The sequence below is a fragment of the Hemibagrus wyckioides genome, linkage group LG16, assembly GCF_019097595.1.
Source record: "Hemibagrus wyckioides isolate EC202008001 linkage group LG16, SWU_Hwy_1.0, whole genome shotgun sequence".
NCBI lineage: Eukaryota > Metazoa > Chordata > Actinopteri > Siluriformes > Bagridae > Hemibagrus > Hemibagrus wyckioides.
In genome coordinates, this window is record NC_080725.1 from 1,264,138 (window position 1) to 1,284,021 (window position 19,884).

The 19,884-nt window shown below is 41.8% G+C and overlaps 1 protein-coding gene across 4 annotated transcripts in view; it reads left to right on the forward strand.

Moving 5' to 3' along the window:
- Nucleotides 1–19,884, forward strand: part of LOC131367296 (roundabout homolog 2-like) — a 134,784-nt gene that overhangs the window by 89,141 nt on the left and 25,759 nt on the right. For all 4 annotated transcript variants that reach the window (XM_058412628.1, XM_058412629.1, XM_058412630.1 and 1 more), the window contains exons 8-14: nucleotides 779–950; nucleotides 2,903–3,108; nucleotides 6,846–6,927; nucleotides 7,022–7,187; nucleotides 10,905–11,071; nucleotides 11,290–11,411; nucleotides 15,836–16,067. In XM_058412628.1, coding sequence (XP_058268611.1) covers nucleotides 779–950; nucleotides 2,903–3,108; nucleotides 6,846–6,927; nucleotides 7,022–7,187; nucleotides 10,905–11,071; nucleotides 11,290–11,411; nucleotides 15,836–16,067 — 1,147 coding nt within the window. The remainder of the gene's footprint in view (nucleotides 1–778; nucleotides 951–2,902; nucleotides 3,109–6,845; nucleotides 6,928–7,021; nucleotides 7,188–10,904; nucleotides 11,072–11,289; nucleotides 11,412–15,835; nucleotides 16,068–19,884) is intronic.

The following is a 19,884-nucleotide window of genomic DNA, read 5'->3' on the forward strand; positions in this document are numbered from 1 at the left end:
GTAGTTTTAATGTAAATAACAAATAACCACCAGCATGTTAAACCAGTGAAGCCATGGATGTTAAACTATGTTAGCATCAGTTATATACTTGGAGCAGATGGCCGGTAAATCTACCAGACAGTCTGATCTCCAGGACTGTTAGTATCGGAAAAGGAGGCGTATCTGGTAAGCCTGTTAGATCCAGTAAAGAGGTATGGCCTACATACCAACCAGACCTAGTAATAAGGGCTTGGCCACTAAACCTGTTCACTGTATGACCTCTAAGCCTGTCAGTTCTACAGAATGTGGTGTGGCCTATAAATTGGTCAGTTCTATGTAAGAAGATGTGCCCTGTGAACTGGTCTGGCCTAGGGAAGAAGGTGTGGCCTCTAGGATGGTCAATCAAAGGGAAAGAGGTGTGGCCTGTAAACTGATCAGTTCTATGGAAGGAGTTGAGGCCTGTAAACTGATCAGTTCTAGGGAAAGAGGTGTGGCCTGTAAACTGATCAGTTCTAGGGAAAGAGGTGTGGCCTGTAAACAGATCAGTTCTAGGGAAAGAGGTGTGGCCTGTAAACTGATCAGTTCTATGGAGGGAGGTGTGGCCTGTGAGCTGGTCAGTTTTAAGGAATGTGTGGCCTCCAGGATGGTCAGTTCTAGGGAAAGAGGTATGTTAAACAGTCTAGCGATTGAAAATTAATATAATTGTTTTGTTCAGTCCAGGTTGTCGTAGCAATCCATATATTTTTTTACGCTGCTACAATTTCAGATCTCAGATTTCTGATTTTTCTACTTTCCTCAGGACCTGCTTTTTCCAAATCAACCTGCACAGGCAGGAAGTCGCTTTTCAGTGGCTCAGAATGGAGATCTGAACATCGCTTCGGTCCAGCGATCAGATGCAGGCTACTACATCTGCCAGGCTCTCACAGTGGCTGGCAGCATCCTGGCGAAGGCCCAGCTGGAGGTGTCTGATGGTGAGTGTGTTGAATTTTCAATCCAAACTGAACACAGTTGCTCCATGACTTTACATGTTTTTCAGAAGTTCCTAGAATCCTTTCCACAGTGCAGACCTGTAATGTAATGTTCTCTCTCATCAATCATCCTTGAAGTTAAATCCATGCTGTAGAACAGAACAGACGCAATAAAGGCAGTAATGTGTCAGTAATATCTAGCAGGCGACATTTGGATACTGCCGAAAGATTTCAACACACACTCTGCGGTGTACGCATACACACATTTCGGCTGTGCACCTGTTAGGTATATTTTTGCCTCATGAAAATGAATAAATGCAAGATCCACATTTTCCTTTTATTCCTGTGTTTTACTTTGAGTACAATATTGTGGGCATATAGCAAAATGAAGTTCGTTCTAGACGCGGCGGTTTTAGACAGTATTCCACTTTGTGGTGCGGCTCCTGAACGACTTCAGAAGAAATCCTTAACAAATCCTCATCAACCCTTTCTTCTGGCTTGAAGGAGAAAAAGACTTTGGATGGCCTGAAAAAGCGAGCGAAGCCCATAAAGTGTAACACTGGGGCTGCTGATGGAGAGACACACATTTACACCCACTTCTTCTCTCAAAGAGTATCATTATCTTAAGTGCTGTGGCGCCGCCAGTTGGGAGCCGTATTCTGCTTCCTTTCCATTTTGTCTTGGCCTGCTCACGCAGACATTATTGAATTAACATCTGCTCAAGGCCCTCTCTGCAGAAAGAGCGTGTTACCCTCGAAGCAGCGACTGCTGGGTTGCCGTGCATATCAATTGAGAGGAAAAGGATGAGCGAAGTGAGAGAGGTCAGGGAAGAAAGGAGGGAGAGAAGGGAAGCAGAGCAGGAAAGAGCAAGAGAGGCAAAGGAAGAAGAGATCAGATTGCCATGATGGAGATCCAATTCTTTGTTCTGCACTGTAGATCCTCTTGTGTAAATAAATGTACTATACTATATGTTAAAACGAGGAAACACACTCATAGTGAGGAAAACATTTTTACATTGTTTTGGCAAAAATTGTACGTTATTAATCATTGAACAGTTTTGTCCAGAACCTGATTTTTCTTCATGTGGTGCTGCTTGCCATAACTGACAGAGCTTCTCATATTTGTGTGAACGTTTCCAGGAATTCTTTCTTCAGCACTAACCATCAATCTTCAGTTAAGCTCTAAATCTGTATAATGTCTCCTTTCAGGCAAGGGCCTGTTTTTTTTTGTTTTTTGTTTTTTGTTGAGAATTTATGGTCATAAATTGTAGAAACGTAGTTGCACGGTCCGGTCGAAACGACCCAACAGAGATCTTTACATACCATGTGATCATAATGATTATTAATTCATTAACTTATTAATGAAAGAGAAATATTGCCATTTTTGTCTGGGGTATAACGCATATGCTACAGATGCAGTGGCTAGAGATTGAACTGAAAAGAACTGGAGTCATGAGGTTTTGGTCCATGTGATGTAAAGCTTTCTTGGGGCTCAGTGAACCTGTATATCATTGTAATGCATATGATTAATGTCAGGCTACAAAAATATATGGAGAATGGTAGTGCTTAGGTTGTAAGATTTACAAAGATATAAAAATGATCTGTGTCAAACCCTCCTTCTTAATAAATATACAGCAAACACCTAATTTAGACGAAGGATGGAGAGGAGGTGGGTGTGAAAGTGTTGAAAGGTGCAGCGAAAAAGGACTTTAATTAGCCTCTCAGGCAAGCCATTTTTAATCCACGCCGGTGATGGCATGCTAAAAACTCACACAATCAAAGGTGTCTCTCTTTTTTTCTGACTGACCGCAAGAACAGGTGCTAAATTTCAGAACACATCCATCATTGAGAGGCACAAAATGTTGCCGGTAAGTGCTTGCTCTCCTGCAAGGTCAGGAGAAGCTCTGAAGGAAATTGCTATGCATTTAGTCTTCGTGTTTACTTTCTACTCAACAGCTCTTAAAGACCGCCCACCACCCATTATCCAGCACGGGCCAACAAATCAGACAGTGGCAGTGGGCACCCTGGCGGTTCTGGGCTGTAGGGCGTCTGGAGAGCCTGAGCCTACGGTCACTTGGCTGAAGGACGGAGAGAGCCTGCTGGCTAAAGAACCTCGAATGTCCCTGCTGGAGGCGGGCAGTCTGCAGATCCAAAATGTAAAGGTGTGTGTGTTTTGTGATTAGTATTTGCTAAAAAGACACATTTTATACTGTGTATTGCAATTTACTTTATCACGGCCATTTTTAACACTTTCAACCAAAGGACAAAAAAATGGAATTTTGGGGTTCAGCAGTCGCAATCCACAGTGGTGTTTAAAGGCTTGTATTAAAGTGGACACTCAGAGCTTTAGTTTTTTATAAGTATTTGTTTTTACCTAGCTCACTAGGGGCAATATGTTCATATAATGGTTAGTTTTTCTTTTCAAAGTAAATGGTGATATAAAATCCATTTCTGCTTTGTTCATAAGCATTTGAAGGTGTTATCTTCAACTGACTCATTTTATATCAGACTTCCGCCAATAAAATAATTTGGTGGAACTGACTCCATTGTTATTGTATCTGTGCTGTATTAAGAATATTCACTTGCGCTTGTACTCGGATAATCTTCTGCTTACATACTGATACACTTCACTCCAGATAGTAGAAAACATGTTCAGCACGCAGCAGTGCAGCAGATGTTCCCTGTCATGCTGCCTTGTTGCTAGTGTCACGTTTGACTTGCCTCATAAAAGGAAAGTTTTCGACCTTCGTGTGTTTGAGATGCAAAGCTACAAATATTCTCCATGTTCATCTTTTGTTATCAACATTCTAGCCAGGTAACTGTAGAGTGAACTGAATCAGAATCTACACCGTGGGTTTTACACGTACAAGGAATTTGCCTTGGTGTATTGGTGCACAACAATACAAATATAAACATAAGAATATAAAGAAAAATGTAAGAATCTTAAGTAAGATTAACTGTATAGGAAATATAGGTAAATGTACACAGATCAGGTATAATACTGTGAGCAGTGAGAGGTGAATTGAATAATCCTCATCATGGCACCTGTTAGTGGGTGGGATATATTAGGCAGCAAGTCAACATTTTGTCCTCAAAGTTGATGTTAGAAGCAGGAAAAATGGACAAGTGTAAGGATTTGAGAGAGTTTGATGAAGGACCAAATTGTGATGGCTAGACCACTGGATCAGAGCATCTCCAAAACTGCAGCTCTTGTGGGGTGTTCCCGGTCTGCAGTGGTCAGTATCTATCAAAAGTGGTCCAAGGAAGGAACAGTGGTGAACTGGTGACAGGGTCATGGGCGGTCAAGGCTCATTGATGCACGTGGGGAGAGAAGGCTGGACCGTGTGATCCGATCCAACAGACGAGCTACTGTTGCTCAAATTGCTGAAGGTGTTAATGCTGGTTCTGATAGAAAGGGGTCAGAATACACAGTGCAGGACGGGTCAGGGCTGTTTTGGCAGCAGAAAGGGTTATGCTGGATCGGTGTATACACTGTGTAATAGTACAGTATTATAATGAATAAAAAGTGCAGACAATTAAATTACCAATGCTACATTCAGTGCAGATGGAAACATTAATGATTTTATTCTCTTCCAAACTAAGGTGAGTGGTTACTAGGTGTGTAACGATTCAATTCATGATACTGGTTTTCAGTCTGATTCCATTTGATGCTTTGAAAAAAATCTTTTTTATTTCTGGACCATAAACAATGCAAAACAGTATTTCCCAGTAAAAGGGAAATAATTTAATGAACATAAGACAGAATGTAAACTACAGCACTACAGGCTCAAAATACACTAAAAAATTCTTGTGGAATTGATGATGAGGATGAGGTTCCCTTCTGAGCCTGGTTCCTCTCAAGGTTCCTTCCTTATATCATCTCATGGAGTTTTTCCTCACCAACGTCACCCCAGGCTTGCTCATTAGGAATAAATGTTCGAGATAAATACTAATTTAACTTTAAACTTTATCATTTTTTCCCCTGTTTATATATTTCTTGTGAATCTGCTTTGTCCGTTGTTTCAAAGTGCTGTACAAAAATAAACTGAATTGAACAATGAGCTCAGTCTCAAATATGGCAACAGCAACAGAAAAGTCATGTGGCCGAAATGATTGGAGAGACACATGAAGTAATTGTATTATTGCTTTAAGTCACAATGTTTTACACAACCACTGAATCACTGTTATAAAATCACGCTGTGTGTAGACACAGTCATTACATCATTCCTATAAAGTCATGCTGTATTTATATGCGCTACATTAACGCTGCTACATAGACACCTAGCATGTCAAACCATTGCATCATCGACTATCGTCCGTTTTTATGTGCTTAGGTTGCATTTTGCTTCTTATGAAGCAATTATGGGGTGAAAGTGAGGAAATGAGGGGATAAAGAGTGCCTCGTCATAGCGTAGTATACAGAAGGTGGGGGAAGAGCAGGGATGGAGGGATAGTTCTCTCACAGTGATGTCAGACAGGCATGATTTAGATGGACAAGTGCATTCAGTTTAAAGATGAATAAAGTGTATTGATTTTCTAATAAATTGCTAAATGCTGGAGACATCTTAAGCTCAGCTTTGACAGAATCTGGGCTCTTCCTCAAGGACAGCTCTTTATGGCAGATTAAAGGCACACACACACACACACACGCGCAACACTGAAGCGAATATGAAATGCCCACACAGCTCTTACCTGAATGCTTATCTCCCTTTGAATGTCAATTTTACTTAAATCACTTGTCTCTGAATCAGCTTAATGGAACCGAGGCAAACATGGAGAAGAAAGACGCTAGCTTGTGGCACTCTGAGGAGAGTGGATAAGGGAAAGAGAGACGTATAGGAAAAAAGAGATAAAATAATAAAAAAGACAGAAGGACAACAAAAAAGCTCTTACTCTGTGCTATTGTTAGGGAAATGAGCGCTAATTGAAACTGTGTGTCGCTGCATCAGTGTAGCTGTATGGGCTGTAACCGTACTGGTGCGGAGTTCTAAATGAAATTTATTAACAAAATTAATGTCAGCACTTTAGCAAGTCACATGGTGTCACTCGCTCTTTTTCTAGATGCTCCTTCATGGAAGCCATCAGAGGTTAATGCATTTTTTCACGGCAATATCCGTGCAGTCGGGAACATACAGCAGTTGATTACAATAATTAAAAAGCGCTGGAATGAAATAAGGCTGTTTAAAATTTATATACAGAGTTCTTCAAGCCCTCAAAAGCTGATCGGTTTGAGAAGAGTGTAGGGATGAAGTGGAAGAGAGAGCTGCGACAGACTAAAGACTGAAGGACTAAAGCACTGCTGCATCACTCTCTTTATGTAGAGTTGAAGCAGAGCTAAAATATATCATGGACGGTGATTACAAAAATTAAAATGCAAGCCATTCAGGGAGAATGTAATGAATGAAATAATAAGACGAGAATATCAGAAACTCAAATGCAGTGCTTTTTTAACGCTAGACATTTATCAGTTAGTTCATGCTAGTGATCTTACCTGCTTTTTCATCTGTAAAGAAAGTCCCTTGATCTCGCTGATGTTTCTTTGCCATTTTGTGCATTAAATATTATACCAATTCTACCAAAGACAAATGTTCATTTTGTCAGAATTAGTGTGCACTGATTATAGCCAGTTGTACATGAAGTCCACTTAATACAGTGTGATTTGCTGTGTAAAGATAATGGATGGAATTTAAAATAGAGTTAACAGACATATAAAGATTGATAAAAAATACTTAAATCCAACGGTGATGGCAACACAGATATGCAGTGTTATTTTCATTTCATCATTCACGAAATCTTCAGAAATCAAGGCCTGGTTGTATGGAAATGTCTAGATCCTGCATTGTGTATAAATGTTGTGTATGTACAGCTCTCTAACTAGTCTGCTGGTGTTCTTCTCCAGCTCTCGGACTCAGGTCTGTACACCTGCTTGGCCACCAGCTCAAGCGGGGAGACATCATGGAGCGCCTTCTTAGACGTCAGAGGTTCTTATCTCGATTCGGCAGAAGCCTTTTGCTAGAATATTCCATCATTGTCTCTTCTTACCTTTTAATTCTGCCCTCCTTCTTTTCCTGTCAGAATCTGCCGAGCTCACAGACCCCGTATCCCACAACGCCACTGCTCTCCCGGGGCCACCTTCCAAGCCGGAGGTTACCGATGTCACCAAGAGCAGTGTGTCTCTGTCGTGGCGTCCTGGACCCGATGACACTTCCCTCATGTCTGCCTATGTCATAGAGGCCTTCGGGTATGTGTGAATCGGCTGAATCGGGTCCTGGTACTCTGTACCCAGTGCCCTTCACGCTCACAGCACAGATGTGGTCGGTTAACCGGGCACCAGGGTCGCCCTCAGCGAGCGCCAGCGGTGATGGATTTAGTGGCTTATCTGTGAGGAAAGCGCTGGGGCTGTGCCATGCTTGAGCATCGGTGCCCAGTGTGTGATTTGGCTCGTTGTGTTTAGTCAATACTCAGCTGCCTGAGGCTTGTGCGGTGGAGTGAAGTTTAATTGTAAGTGTTTCTAGGTCATGAAAAGGGCTTAGTTTTGGGGAATGGAAGGTGATACTGCCTTCTAGTTAGAAACTCTGTTTTTAGGGCAATAGATAGACAATTTGATTCAACAGTTTAGTGCAGTTTAGAAACTCCAAACTGCACTTTTCCAACTTTCCAACTTTTCCAACAAATTCAAGCAAAACATATTTAATGTTTTATATTTATTTCTTTAACTTGACCTTGTCTTGCACCTTCCTTGCACATGTTATATATACAGTATACGTATGTACAGACAGACAGACAGACAGACAGACAGATAGATAGATAGATAGATAGATAGATAGATAGATAGATAGATAGATAGATAGATAGATAGATAGATAGATAGATAGATAGATAGATAGATAGAGATATGCACACATCCATATACTGGATATAATATTACTGCTCTTATGTGTTTTATTTTTGCTTTAGGTTTTTTGCTTAAATTATTGCTGTAGTTTGCCTGAGCCTCCCAAAGCATCTCATTGTACAAGCTGTCACTAACATCTGTACATACACTACTCACAAAAAGATAAGGATATTTGGCTTTCGGGTGAAATTTGCATAACTTGCTGTTCTCTAACAAGGTGCTTAACGGCAAAATTCACAACTGGTGTTTGATCCATGAATCGACCAATAAATTTTCTGGTTCAATTAGAATTGGTATTTAAACAGTCCTCTTCATCATGCTGTTCACATTTTGACATCATGAGACCAAGACCACACCTAACAACTGATCAACAGAACCTCACCATTGTGAGGCTTCAAACAGGATGTTCTCAGAGGGAAGTGGCCACTGAGCTTAGAGTGTCACAGAGTGTCATCAGCAGGTTGGGACAGAGATACAGAGAGACTGGAAGAGTCACAGAAAGACATAGAAGTGGACATCCTTTGACCACATCCCACGTTGATGACCGCTTCATTGTGAACAGTGCCCTGCGGAACCGGATGATGAATGCCACTCAACTCCAGGCACATTTAAGGGAGGTGAGAGGAACCCAAGTGTCACGTCAGACCATCCGAAACCGTTTACATCAGCGTGGTCTGCGTGCTAGATGACCTGCAAGGGCACCTGACCACACCCCCAGGCACAGGCATCGGGCCAGGGAGCATTTACGCTGGACGAGGGACCGGTGGGCCTCAGTGCTGTTCTCTGATGAAAGTTGATTCACGTTGAGCAGAAATGATGGACCCAACGATGTTGGAGACGTCAAGGAGAGCGCTATGCATCAGCCACTGTTGTGGTGGTGTTACAGTCTGGGCAGGTGTGTCCACTCAATACAGAACTGCCCTACATCTTGTGAATGGTACAGTGACAAGCCAATACTACCTGAATAACATCATTAATCCAGTCATTGTGCCCCTGCATGAACAACACAGGCCTAATTTCATCTTCATGAACGACAATGCTCCAACTCATCGAGGTCGCATCATTAGGGAACGGCTCCTGGAGGCTGGGGTACCTCAAATGGAGTGGCCTGCACTTTCTCCAGACCTGAATCCCATAGAAAACCTATGGGATCAGCCGAGTCGCCGTGTAGAGGCTCGTAACCCTGCACCCCAGAACCTCAATGACCTGAGGGCCGCCCTTCAAGAAGAGTGGAATGCCATGCCTCAGCAGACAATAAGTCGACTCGTGAACAGCATGAGACGTCGTGGTCAAGCTGTAATTGATGGTCAAGGGCACATGACAGATTATTGAGACATTGAGATTTTTTGTTGTGGTATACCCACCACTGTTTTTTCAATAAATTGTTTCAGATGAGGAATCCACCACTGCATGCTTCTACTTAAATGCCCTACTTTCATGATATAATATCACTGTAGCGTAAACTTTTTACATTTTCCATAAATTTCACCCAAAAGCCAAATATCCTTAACTTTTTGTGAGTAGTGTATGACAAATAAACTTAAATTTATTTGTCATACATAAATTCATAAAATAAATTTGTGAATTGTGCCCTGCAAAGGACTGGTGCTGCATCCAGCAGTCCAGCTGCACCTCAACCTTGGCCAGTATAAAGTGGTCACTTAAGATGAATGAATGAATAAACAAGCACAAATCTTCATCTACTTGCTTCAAGTGCCATTAGAGAGATGCTCTTAGTTTTACATAAATACTACGGATAGTACATACTTATACATTTACATTTAACTGGAAGCTCAGCGGTTAAGGTGTTGGACTGCTCAGAGGGGTGTGAGTTCAAATCCCTGGACCACCTTTGAACAATTCCTTTAACCCTCAGTTGCTCAGTTGAATGATGTAAGTCACTCTGTATAAAGATGTCTGCTAAATGTCAGAAATGTAAACTTGGAGCTAGTTTGTTTTTCAAATAACTTTTAGCCTATGTTAGCTTCTTGCAATTAGTCTTATGTGGAATGATAAAGTAATTAAATAAAAAACATAATTCCACTTGTTCAAGATGCCGGCCCCTGTAATATTATAATACATCATTGAGGACAAGACATTTACACAGGCATGTACAGTGTTTAGGTGGTAATTTAGGTGCCTTCTGTGCAGATTTAAACGCTTTCACAGATCTTTCATCCATTAAGGAATGTGTTGGACTGCTATATACATGCACATTTATATATAGTGCTTATTTGCTTAAGGTGTGTTTTCCGTTCTTTTTACATTACTATACATAATATTATAACATTCACACATTCAGGTCGTTTAATTTTCTTCTTTCATTCGTTCACCTTCAGGAATGTTCAGGGTCACAGTGGATCCAAATCTGATCACTTGTAGACTGGGTGTGAGCTGAGTAGACATCCAGGGATTGGACCAGGGTATCGTACACAGACACACTCACATCTATGGGTACTTTAGAGAAGCCAATACACCTACTAGTGTGTTTTTGAGAGGTGAGAAGAAACTGGTGAACCATGAACCTTTCAGGAGACAAAGATGTGAAACTCAATGCATAGCCCAAGCTCAATCTCAGACTGGAGTCTATTGATGTGAGTTGACAGTCTCAGTCATAATTAACATAAATATGAATGACTTAATCCCCACCCTGGACTGTCATCCACTGGCTGCTTCATAGTTTCTTTATTACACAATCTGCCAACAACTTGACAAAGGATGACGTTTGTACACATCGCCATGTGTCTTTGATGGATACCAAAATGTCCTCATGAATGCAGCCTGTTGCTAGCTGAAGCAGCCTTGACTGATTGCATGAGCTAATATTAGTTCAGAGAATCTTATTTTCACTACAACCAAGCTGTTGAAAAAACGAATTCTCCACAGTTGAGCTGCTGCATCGCTAGCTTACACTCATCTATAGCAAGCTGGTAGAAACAGGCATACTGCCCACAATAATATCAGCATAAAACCCCAGCGCATCTGCCTCGGGCAGCCATGTGAGACGCGTGTGTGCTGTTTTTTCCAAGCAGTGAGTTTATTGCGTCTCGTCTCTGTTTGCAGCCAGCTGGTGAGTAACAGCTGGCAGACTGTAGCCGATCACGTGAAGGACACGCAGTACACTGTCAGAGAGCTCCGACCAAACACCGTCTATGTCTTCATCATCAGAGCGGTGAACGCGCAGGGGGTGGGAGACCCGAGTGCCATGTCCGAGCCTGTCCGCACCCAGGGTAACATACACTCTACCCAACTGCCATGGGGATATACATATGCTTTAATTCCATGACCTTAACTAACTGCTACTGCTACAGTGTATTGATTTAATTTTCTAATACATTTACTGTTTCACAATTACACTATAATATTAATAACAGACTGTATATACTGTGTTCCTATTGAATGCTCATTGCTGCCCATATTTTTTTTTGTGTGTGTGTGTGTGTGTCAGATATCAGTCCAGCTGTGCAGGGTGTTGATCACCGTCAAGTGCAGAAAGAGCTGGGTGATGTCATCGTCACCATGCACAACCCCATAGTGCTCAGCTCCACCTCTGTGAGGGTGACGTGGGCGGTGAGTTTACACACACACAAACACACACACACACATATATATATACAACAGACGAGCTACTGTTGCTCAAATTGCTGAAAAAGTTAATGCTGGTTCTGATAGAAAGGTGTCAGAATACACAGTGCATAATGGGTCAGGGCTGTTTTGGCAGCAAAAGGGGGACCAACATAACATTAGGCAGGTGGTCGTTAATGTTGTGCCTGATGGGTATATATATAAATATATATAAATAAATATATATATATATATATATATACACTATATTGCCAAAAGTATTCGCTCACCCATCCAAATAATCAGAATCAGGTGTTCCAATCACTTCCATGGCCACAGGTGTATAAAATCAAGCACCTAGGCATGCAGACTGTTTTTACAAACATTTGTGAAAGAATGGGTCGCTCTCAGGAGCTCAGTGAATTCCAGCGTGGAACTGTGATAGGATGCCACCTGTGCAACAAATCCAGTCGTGAAATTTCCTCGCTCCTAAATATTCCACAGTCAACTGTCAGCTGTATTATAAGAACGTGGAAGTGTTTGGGAACGACAGCAACTCAGCCACGAAGTGGTAGGCCACGTAAACTGACGGAGCGGGGTCAGCGGATGCTGAGGCGCATAGTGCGAAGAGGTCGCCAACTTTCTGCAGAGTCAATCGCTACAGACCTCCAAACTTCATGTGGCCTTCAGATTAGCTCAAGAACAGTGCACAGAGAGCTTCATGGAATGGGTTTCCATGGCCGAGCAGCTGCATCCAAGCCATACATCACCAAGTGCAATGCAAAGCGTCGGATGCAGTGGTGTAAAGCACGCCGCCACTGGACTCTAGAGCAGTGGAGACGCGTTCTCTGGAGTGACGAATCGCGCTTCTCCATCTGGCAATCTGATGGAGTCTGGGTTTGGTGGTTGCCAGGAGAACGGTACTTGTCTGACTGCATTGTGCCAAGTGTAAAGTTTGGTGGAGGGGGGATTATGGTGTGGGGTTGTTTTTCAGGAGCTGGGCTTGGCCCCTTAGTTCCAGTGAAAGGAACTCTGAATGCTTCAGCATACCAAGACATTTTGGACAATTCCATGCTCCCAACTTTGTGGGAACAGTTTGGAGCTGACCCCTTCCTCTTCCAACATGACTGTGCACCAGTGACCAAAGCAAGGTCCATAAAGACATGGATGACAGAGTCTGGTGTGGATGAACTTGACTGGCCTGCACAGAGTCCTGACCTCAACCCGATAGAACACCTTTGGGATGAATTAGAGCGGAGACTGAGAGCCAGGCCTTCTCGTCCAACATCAGTGTGTGACCTCACAAATGTGCTTCTGGAAGAATGGTCAAAAATTCCCATAAACACACTCCTAAACCTTGTGGACAGCCTTCCCAAAAGAGTTGAAGCTGTTATAGCTGCAAAGGGTGGACCGACGTCATATTGAACCCTATGGATTAGGAATGGGATGTCACTTAAGTTCATATGCGAGTCAAGGCAGGTGAGCGAATACTTTTGGCAATATAGTGTATATATATATATATATATATATATATATATATATATATATATATATATATATATATATATATACACACACATATAAAGAAGGATATACTAAATTGATATGTATGGTAGCTGTACTTGAGATATTGACCAGTGAGTATAGACACAGGTTAGGTTTGACCGTTTGATCAGTAGGCATGCTTATCTGTTGCTGTGAATATAATTTAGAGATAGACATACACTACATAGCCAACATTTTCTGACAATCAGACCCATATGTGGTTCTCGCCTAAACTGTTGCCACAAAGTTCGAAGCTCATAATTGTATGGAATGTCTTCGTATGCTGTAAAATTAAAGTTTCCCTTCACTGGAACTAAGAGGCCCAAACTTTGTTCCATCATGACAGTCCTCCTTTACAAACAGTGAAGTTCAGAAAGTCCTGGATTTCCACTGTTGGAGTGGGCAGTCTCCTGTAGTCTCCTGAGGTCTGCACAGAGCCTTGACCTCAACCTCAGTGAACACCTTTGGGATGAAATGAAAAACCAACTGCACCTCAGACCTCCTCACCCAAAATCACTGGCCAAGCTCACTAATGCTCTCATGACTGAATGAGTAGAAATTCTTCAAAATCTAGTTAAAAGCCTTTTCCAGAAATGTGGAGGTTATTATAACAGTAAAGTTGGTTCAGTCTGGAATAAGATGTTCAGCAAGCACATGGATGTGATGGAAGGGTTTCTATATACTCTTGACTGTATAGTGCATATAGATTTATCTGATGACCCAAACATGTTTTATATTATGATTAACTGCTATTATTTACTGCCTTAGTTAACATTAATAAACTATACATAGTACTTCAGCTTCATCAACCCATGTGTTTGTTTCAATGTTAAACAAAATACTAAAGTCTCTGTTGTGGGTTTCTGAGATCTCATGTATGTGGAAGAGGGCAGATTTTCTTTGAGCACTTTCCTTTGAGTGTGTTAAGCTTTCCTTCCATAAGCATGACCAGCGAAAAAATGTAGTCTGTCTCCATATGTCTGATTTAAGAGTAAGAATTTAATTACTAGTAAATGAAATGTTTTAGTTCTATGTGGTTTATTGGTTAACTTCCAGAAAAGCCAAAACATATGACTTGCACAGTAGGGTTTATTTAAATTTTGACACACACTTTTCTAGGTTTGTGCTCAGTTGGCGGTTTGAGAAAATAAAATCAAAGCAGGTGGACAGAGAGAGCCGGGACAGCTGGTGTTTCACTAATCCCAGACAATTTAGGGTGATGTTTGAATTTGGACAAATGGTTTTCAGTATAACAAATAGATCACTGTTAGCTCTGCAAGCTGAACTCCTGCTTTCTGGAAGCTGCATGCGGTCAGCTTTTTATCTGCTGCTCACTCTGCTTTTGCTTGGCAAAGTGTTCGAGCTGCCTTGTTACACATGGACACACACACACACACACTGATTTACTATCCCAGAGAGGACCATAATGTTTTCCAAAAACTGTGAAAGCTGTCAGACACTTCTGTCATTCTGAGGACATTTGGTCCCCACTAAGATATTAAACCATGCTGATACACACACACACACACACACACACACCATATGCTACTCTGGTATATTGGCTAAATGGCGATTTAATACTGTTACTTGCTTGTACAGAGTTTTGCTTATTTGTCTGCCGGGTGACTGATGAGTGCCATTATTGGAACCTGCTGCTAAAATTATACAACTAAAAACACAAATGATGTGACAGTTCTCTCTCTATCCATATAAGCAAGGTGTTATTGATTAGGGTGTGGAAATCACACGATCCGATTCGATTTCCAAGATACAGATCAAGAACAGTCCTTTTATGCATCCTGATGCCTCTTGATTGTTGAGTTCTGTATCCCACATTACGAGTTGCTTTCCAGTACGCCTGCTCGGTTGCATGAAAAACAAAAAAGTGTTATTCATTTCTGAAGATGATGCATCTAACAATTGATTGTTTTTCCCGTCCCCTGATACCCATTTAAAATAATGTCGTGATGCATTTTTTCTCCCACGCTTGATTTGCTGATGACAAAAACTGCAGCGCAAACTTTCATGAGCTGTTATTGTGCCACGAATGACTAAAACATTATTTAGAAGCATTTGTCACTTGGAATGTTTGCAAACCATCAAAATCCATCAACAGTACATTAAGCAGCTAATGATCGAGGCAGCTGAAAGTCGACGCGTGAAAAGTTTCAGCCTTGCTAATGGCATATTGCTCATTTATTCTTACATAACACACCCCTGGAATGACACTATATACTTTTTTATTGCTTCTCCCGATCTTGTTCCTGCTTCTCTTACATACCTCTCTTAGTCCTTTGAGGCAAACCCTGCTTTACTGCCCTCCTCCTAAAGGGCAGATCAATGTGTGCTGTTGTTTATTAGGATGGGTATCTGCACTAAGTGAGGCTTTTAGATCTTGTACACATTTCAGTAATGAAATGCTCACACACACACACACACACACACATGAGAACACACACACACAGTTCCATGTGGGGAATGAACATACCATGCTGATTTATTTGGACCTGAGCTGACGGTAAACAGCTACTTTATTTCAGCTGTAAAAGCTTGCACTTGGTTCTACCCCTGTTAACAAGCCATTATGGTGAGTTATGTTCCCTCCCTTAACAGAATGAATTCCACTGCACCTATCCATACTCACGTGGGGTTTTTTCGATGGGACCATCTCATTGTGTTTAATGCACTTGCTTTGTGGAGGTTTGACAGAACTACTGCAGTTCATTTGTCATGATTGCCTTCACAGCTCCCCCCCCCCCAACTCGTTATCTGAAAACAATCAGCGTGAGTGTGGAGGTTGTTAATCCTGCCCCACCCCAGACAGCTTTGCTCTGGTTAAAATGGTACTCACATTTGTTTCTTTTTTGTTCACATTTCTTCTCTAGGTTGAGAAACCTTCCCAGTTCATCCAAGGGTACCGTGTTCTGTACAGGCAAACCTCAGGCCTACCCTCTCCAGGAGCCTGGCAGATCCAGGACCTAAAGTCTTCGTCAGAGCGTGACGTCACTTTACATGAACTCAAAAAGGGTGTGGTCTATGAGATAAAGGTTCGCCCTTTCTTCAACGAGTTCCAGGGAGCGGATAGTGAATCCATCACTGCACGCACTTTGGAAGAAGGTAAACATGCTCCAGAAATTAGGAAATGTCATCACGTAGAGTACAGCGTAATTTGTAGCCATGTGAATATTTTAGTGTTCTTCCACCCATTCTCTATCTAGCACCTTTGTATGAGTGTGTGATCGATACCCGGAGGCAGTCTCTTTCAATGTATATCTATTGAAAAAAAAAAGAGAAAAAGAAAAAGAAGACTCCAAACTTATAACGAAGGCCTGAGGGCAGTTGTTCAGGCAGTTATTAAGTGTTTATGTTAAACATTTCTTTCTAAAGAATGCCTGCATGAACTCCTCAGGTATTAAGGTATTTTTAAATTTAGTTACATTGCATTTAACATGTATTCAGACCTCTTCATTTTGTAATGTTGCAGCTTTATGCTAAATGCTTTAAATTATGCATAGAGCGGAAAAACAGATTTGCAAATGTATTAAAAGGGAAAAAAACCCTGAAATGTCACACTGACATAAGTATTCATAAATCTGCTTTGCTACGACGCTTAAAATGTGCATCCTATTTCTCCGGATTATCTTTGAGATGTTTCCACACTTCGATTGGAGGTCTTAGGTGGCAAATTCAATCGACTGGACATGATTTGGAAAGGCACACCTGCCTGTGTAAGATGACCAAGCCATGAGGTCACACAAACTGCCTACAGAACACCATGTCGAGGCATAGATGTTGGGAAGGTTACAAAAAATACATTTTGCTGTATTGAAGGTTCCCAAGTGTACAGTGGTGTCAATAATTATTAAAGTGGAAGAAGTTTAGAACAAACAGGACACTAGAGCTGGCTGACTGACCGAACAATCTGAGCAATCTGAAGAAAATGACTTTGGTAAGAAAAGTATCCAAGAACCCATTGGTCACTCTGATTGAGCTCCAGAGGTCATGTGTTGCGTTGGGAGAAATTTTCAGAAGATCAACCATTACTGCACCGCTCCACAAATCTGGGCTTTATGTCAGAGTGGTCAGATGAAAACTTCTCCTTACTGCAAGACACATGAAAGCAGGGTTAGAATTTGCAAAAAATACACCTTATTGACTCTCAGACACTGAAGATTGATCTGTTTGGCCAGGCACTTCTTATGATCCCAATGCTGAAGCATGGTGGTGGCATCATGCAGTGTGTGGTATTTTTTTCTGTAACTGGGGCACTAGTCAGTGTTATAGGAAAGCTGAATGACATGAAGTGCAGAGATATATCAGAAAGAGAATCAGAAAGCTTTATTGCCAAGTGTATTTGTGCATACAAGGGATTTGTTTTAGTGTCACAAGCTCCAGTGCACAGAGACAACAACAACACACAGACAGTAAATAATAGGATAAGAAATAGAAATACACATATTTAAATAGAAAAATAAAATAAATATCCTTAATGAAAACCTGTTCCAGAGCAAATGAAAGTGTTAGAATAACTCCTCATCATGGCACCTGTTAGTGGGTGGGATATATTAGACAGCAAGTCCTCAAAGTTGTTGTGTTAGAAGCAGGAAAAATGGACAAGCGTAAGGATTTGAGAGAGTTTGACCAAAAGGGCCAAATTGTGATGGCTAGACCACTGGATCAGAGCATCTCCAAAACTGCAGCTCTTGTGGGGTGTTCCCGGTCTGCAGTGGTCCAAGGAAGGAACAGTGGTGAACCGGTGACAGGGTCATGGGCGGTCAAGGCTCATTGATGGACGTGGGGAGAGAAGGCTGGCCCGTGTGATCCGATCCAACAGACAAACTACTGTTGATCAAACTGCTGAAGAAGTTAATGCTGGTTCTGATAGAAAGGGGTCAGAATACACAGTGCATCACAGTTTCTTGTGTATGGGGCCACATAGCGGACCAGTCAGGGTACCCATGCTGACCCCTGTGCACTGGCAAAAGTGCATGTGAGCATCATAGCTGGACCACAAATCAAAAATGGTTCAGGAATGGTGTGATGAACACAGCAACCAGTTTGAGGTGTTGACTTGGCCTCCAAATTCCCCAGATCTCAATTTGTGGGATGTTCTGGACAAACAAGTCTGATCCATGGAGGCCCCACCTCACAACTTACAGGACTTAAAGGATCTGCTGCTAACATCTTGGTGCCAGATCCCACAGCCCACCTTCAGGGATCTAGTGGAGTCCATGCCTGGACGGGTCTAACTAGCAAAAGGGGGACCAACACAATGTTATGCAGGTGGTCATACTGTTATGGCTGATCAGTGTAAATCATAACATGGCATGCAGTGATAGGAAAAAAATCCAGAATGGGTTTTGGTATGTATTGCCACCCTAGTTGGTTATTGTCCAATAACAGCACATACCAAAGTCTTCTTTCGCTGGTCCGATCTCTCCATAAGTGGTTCAATGTTTGTGGAATTTAGATGGAATTATAATTGCAGCCAGCAGATGTACTGATTAGAATTTCTAATTGATCCGAACAGGGTTACTAACATAGAGATATGGGTTTAATGGCACATAGTGCACAGTGCAGCAGACACCAAGTTCAGTGTATATTTGGGATTCCTGTATTTGGCCATATTTAGTTTCTGTCTGCTTGTGTTCATTCTTTAATTTTTCCCTGGGTTTGATTGCATCTGTGAGTCCCTAAACATAAGGCCAAACACAATTTAAGCAGTTTGCCTGCGTTGCAGTGTAACTAGTGAAAGGTGTGTGTCATCCTCATGCCACAGCAGGAGGCTTTGTCTCTGCTGATACACACTCTGGGACACACGGCATTTCTCTTTGCTTTGACACACTCCGTCTGAGATCCAAACCCCTGCAGTCACCCTGCCTGCCATATCATTGTCAAGCACCATCAGCCGGTTCAGTCTGCATCCTAATATCCTCCTCTCTCTCATTCCTCTCTCCTCTGTCTGTCTCTTTCCTCCTGCCCCCCCCGTTTTTCATTTGCTCACTCTTTCACTGTCTCCCTTCTTCACTTCACTCCGGTTGCCTTTTTGTCACTCACACACACACACACACACACACACACACAGTGATGGAGATATTTATTGGAGATCACACAGTTCATGTTGAGCTCCCATCCATTAGCACAATTAGTGCCACGGTGGCTTTGCTTTAATGAGTTCTGCAAGTGTGCCTTTCTCTATTGCCCTCAGAACAAAAAAAATACTGCCAGAAGCCAAATGATGACATACTCTAAACACTTCTTTTACATCAACATCCATGACAGAGAAATTGGATTTTCCAGGCAAATTCGGTTATATGGTCATCAAAAAAGGCCACATGATTATGTGTGTTTCAGTCTATTCATAGCCACAGTGTTGTTGTAAGGTTAAACACCAGCTAATGCCCAGAATGCACCTGAGGGCATATAGTGTAATTGCTCTCTCTCTCTCTCTCTCTCTCTCTCTCTCTCTCCCTCCCTCCTATCTCTCACTCCTGCGCCCCTCCCCTTTCATGTATACTTTATTTACAGTATATCTCTCTGTCTAGTCTTCTATTTCTCTTTTTCACCCTTCCTCCCCTCTCTTTTACCCTTTCTTCTTCACTGTTCCTTTCACTCTTTCCTTATCTGTTCCCTAATCTCTCTTTATCTTTTATCTATCTTTCCTACTTTTTTTTCCACACTCCTTATTTGTATCACTTGCTGTATCATGCTGTCTATCTCACACAAAACCATATCTCTTTCTTTCCCTCATAATCTCTCTCTCTCTCTCTCTCTCTCTCTCTCTCTCTCTCATAACATTAATAGCATTGACAAGTGAAGTGAATAAGATTGATTGATTATATCATTACAGTGACACCTGTAAAGGGGTGGGATATATTAGGCAGCAAGTGAACTGTCAGTTCTTTATCTGAATATTGTGGAAGCAGGAAAAAGG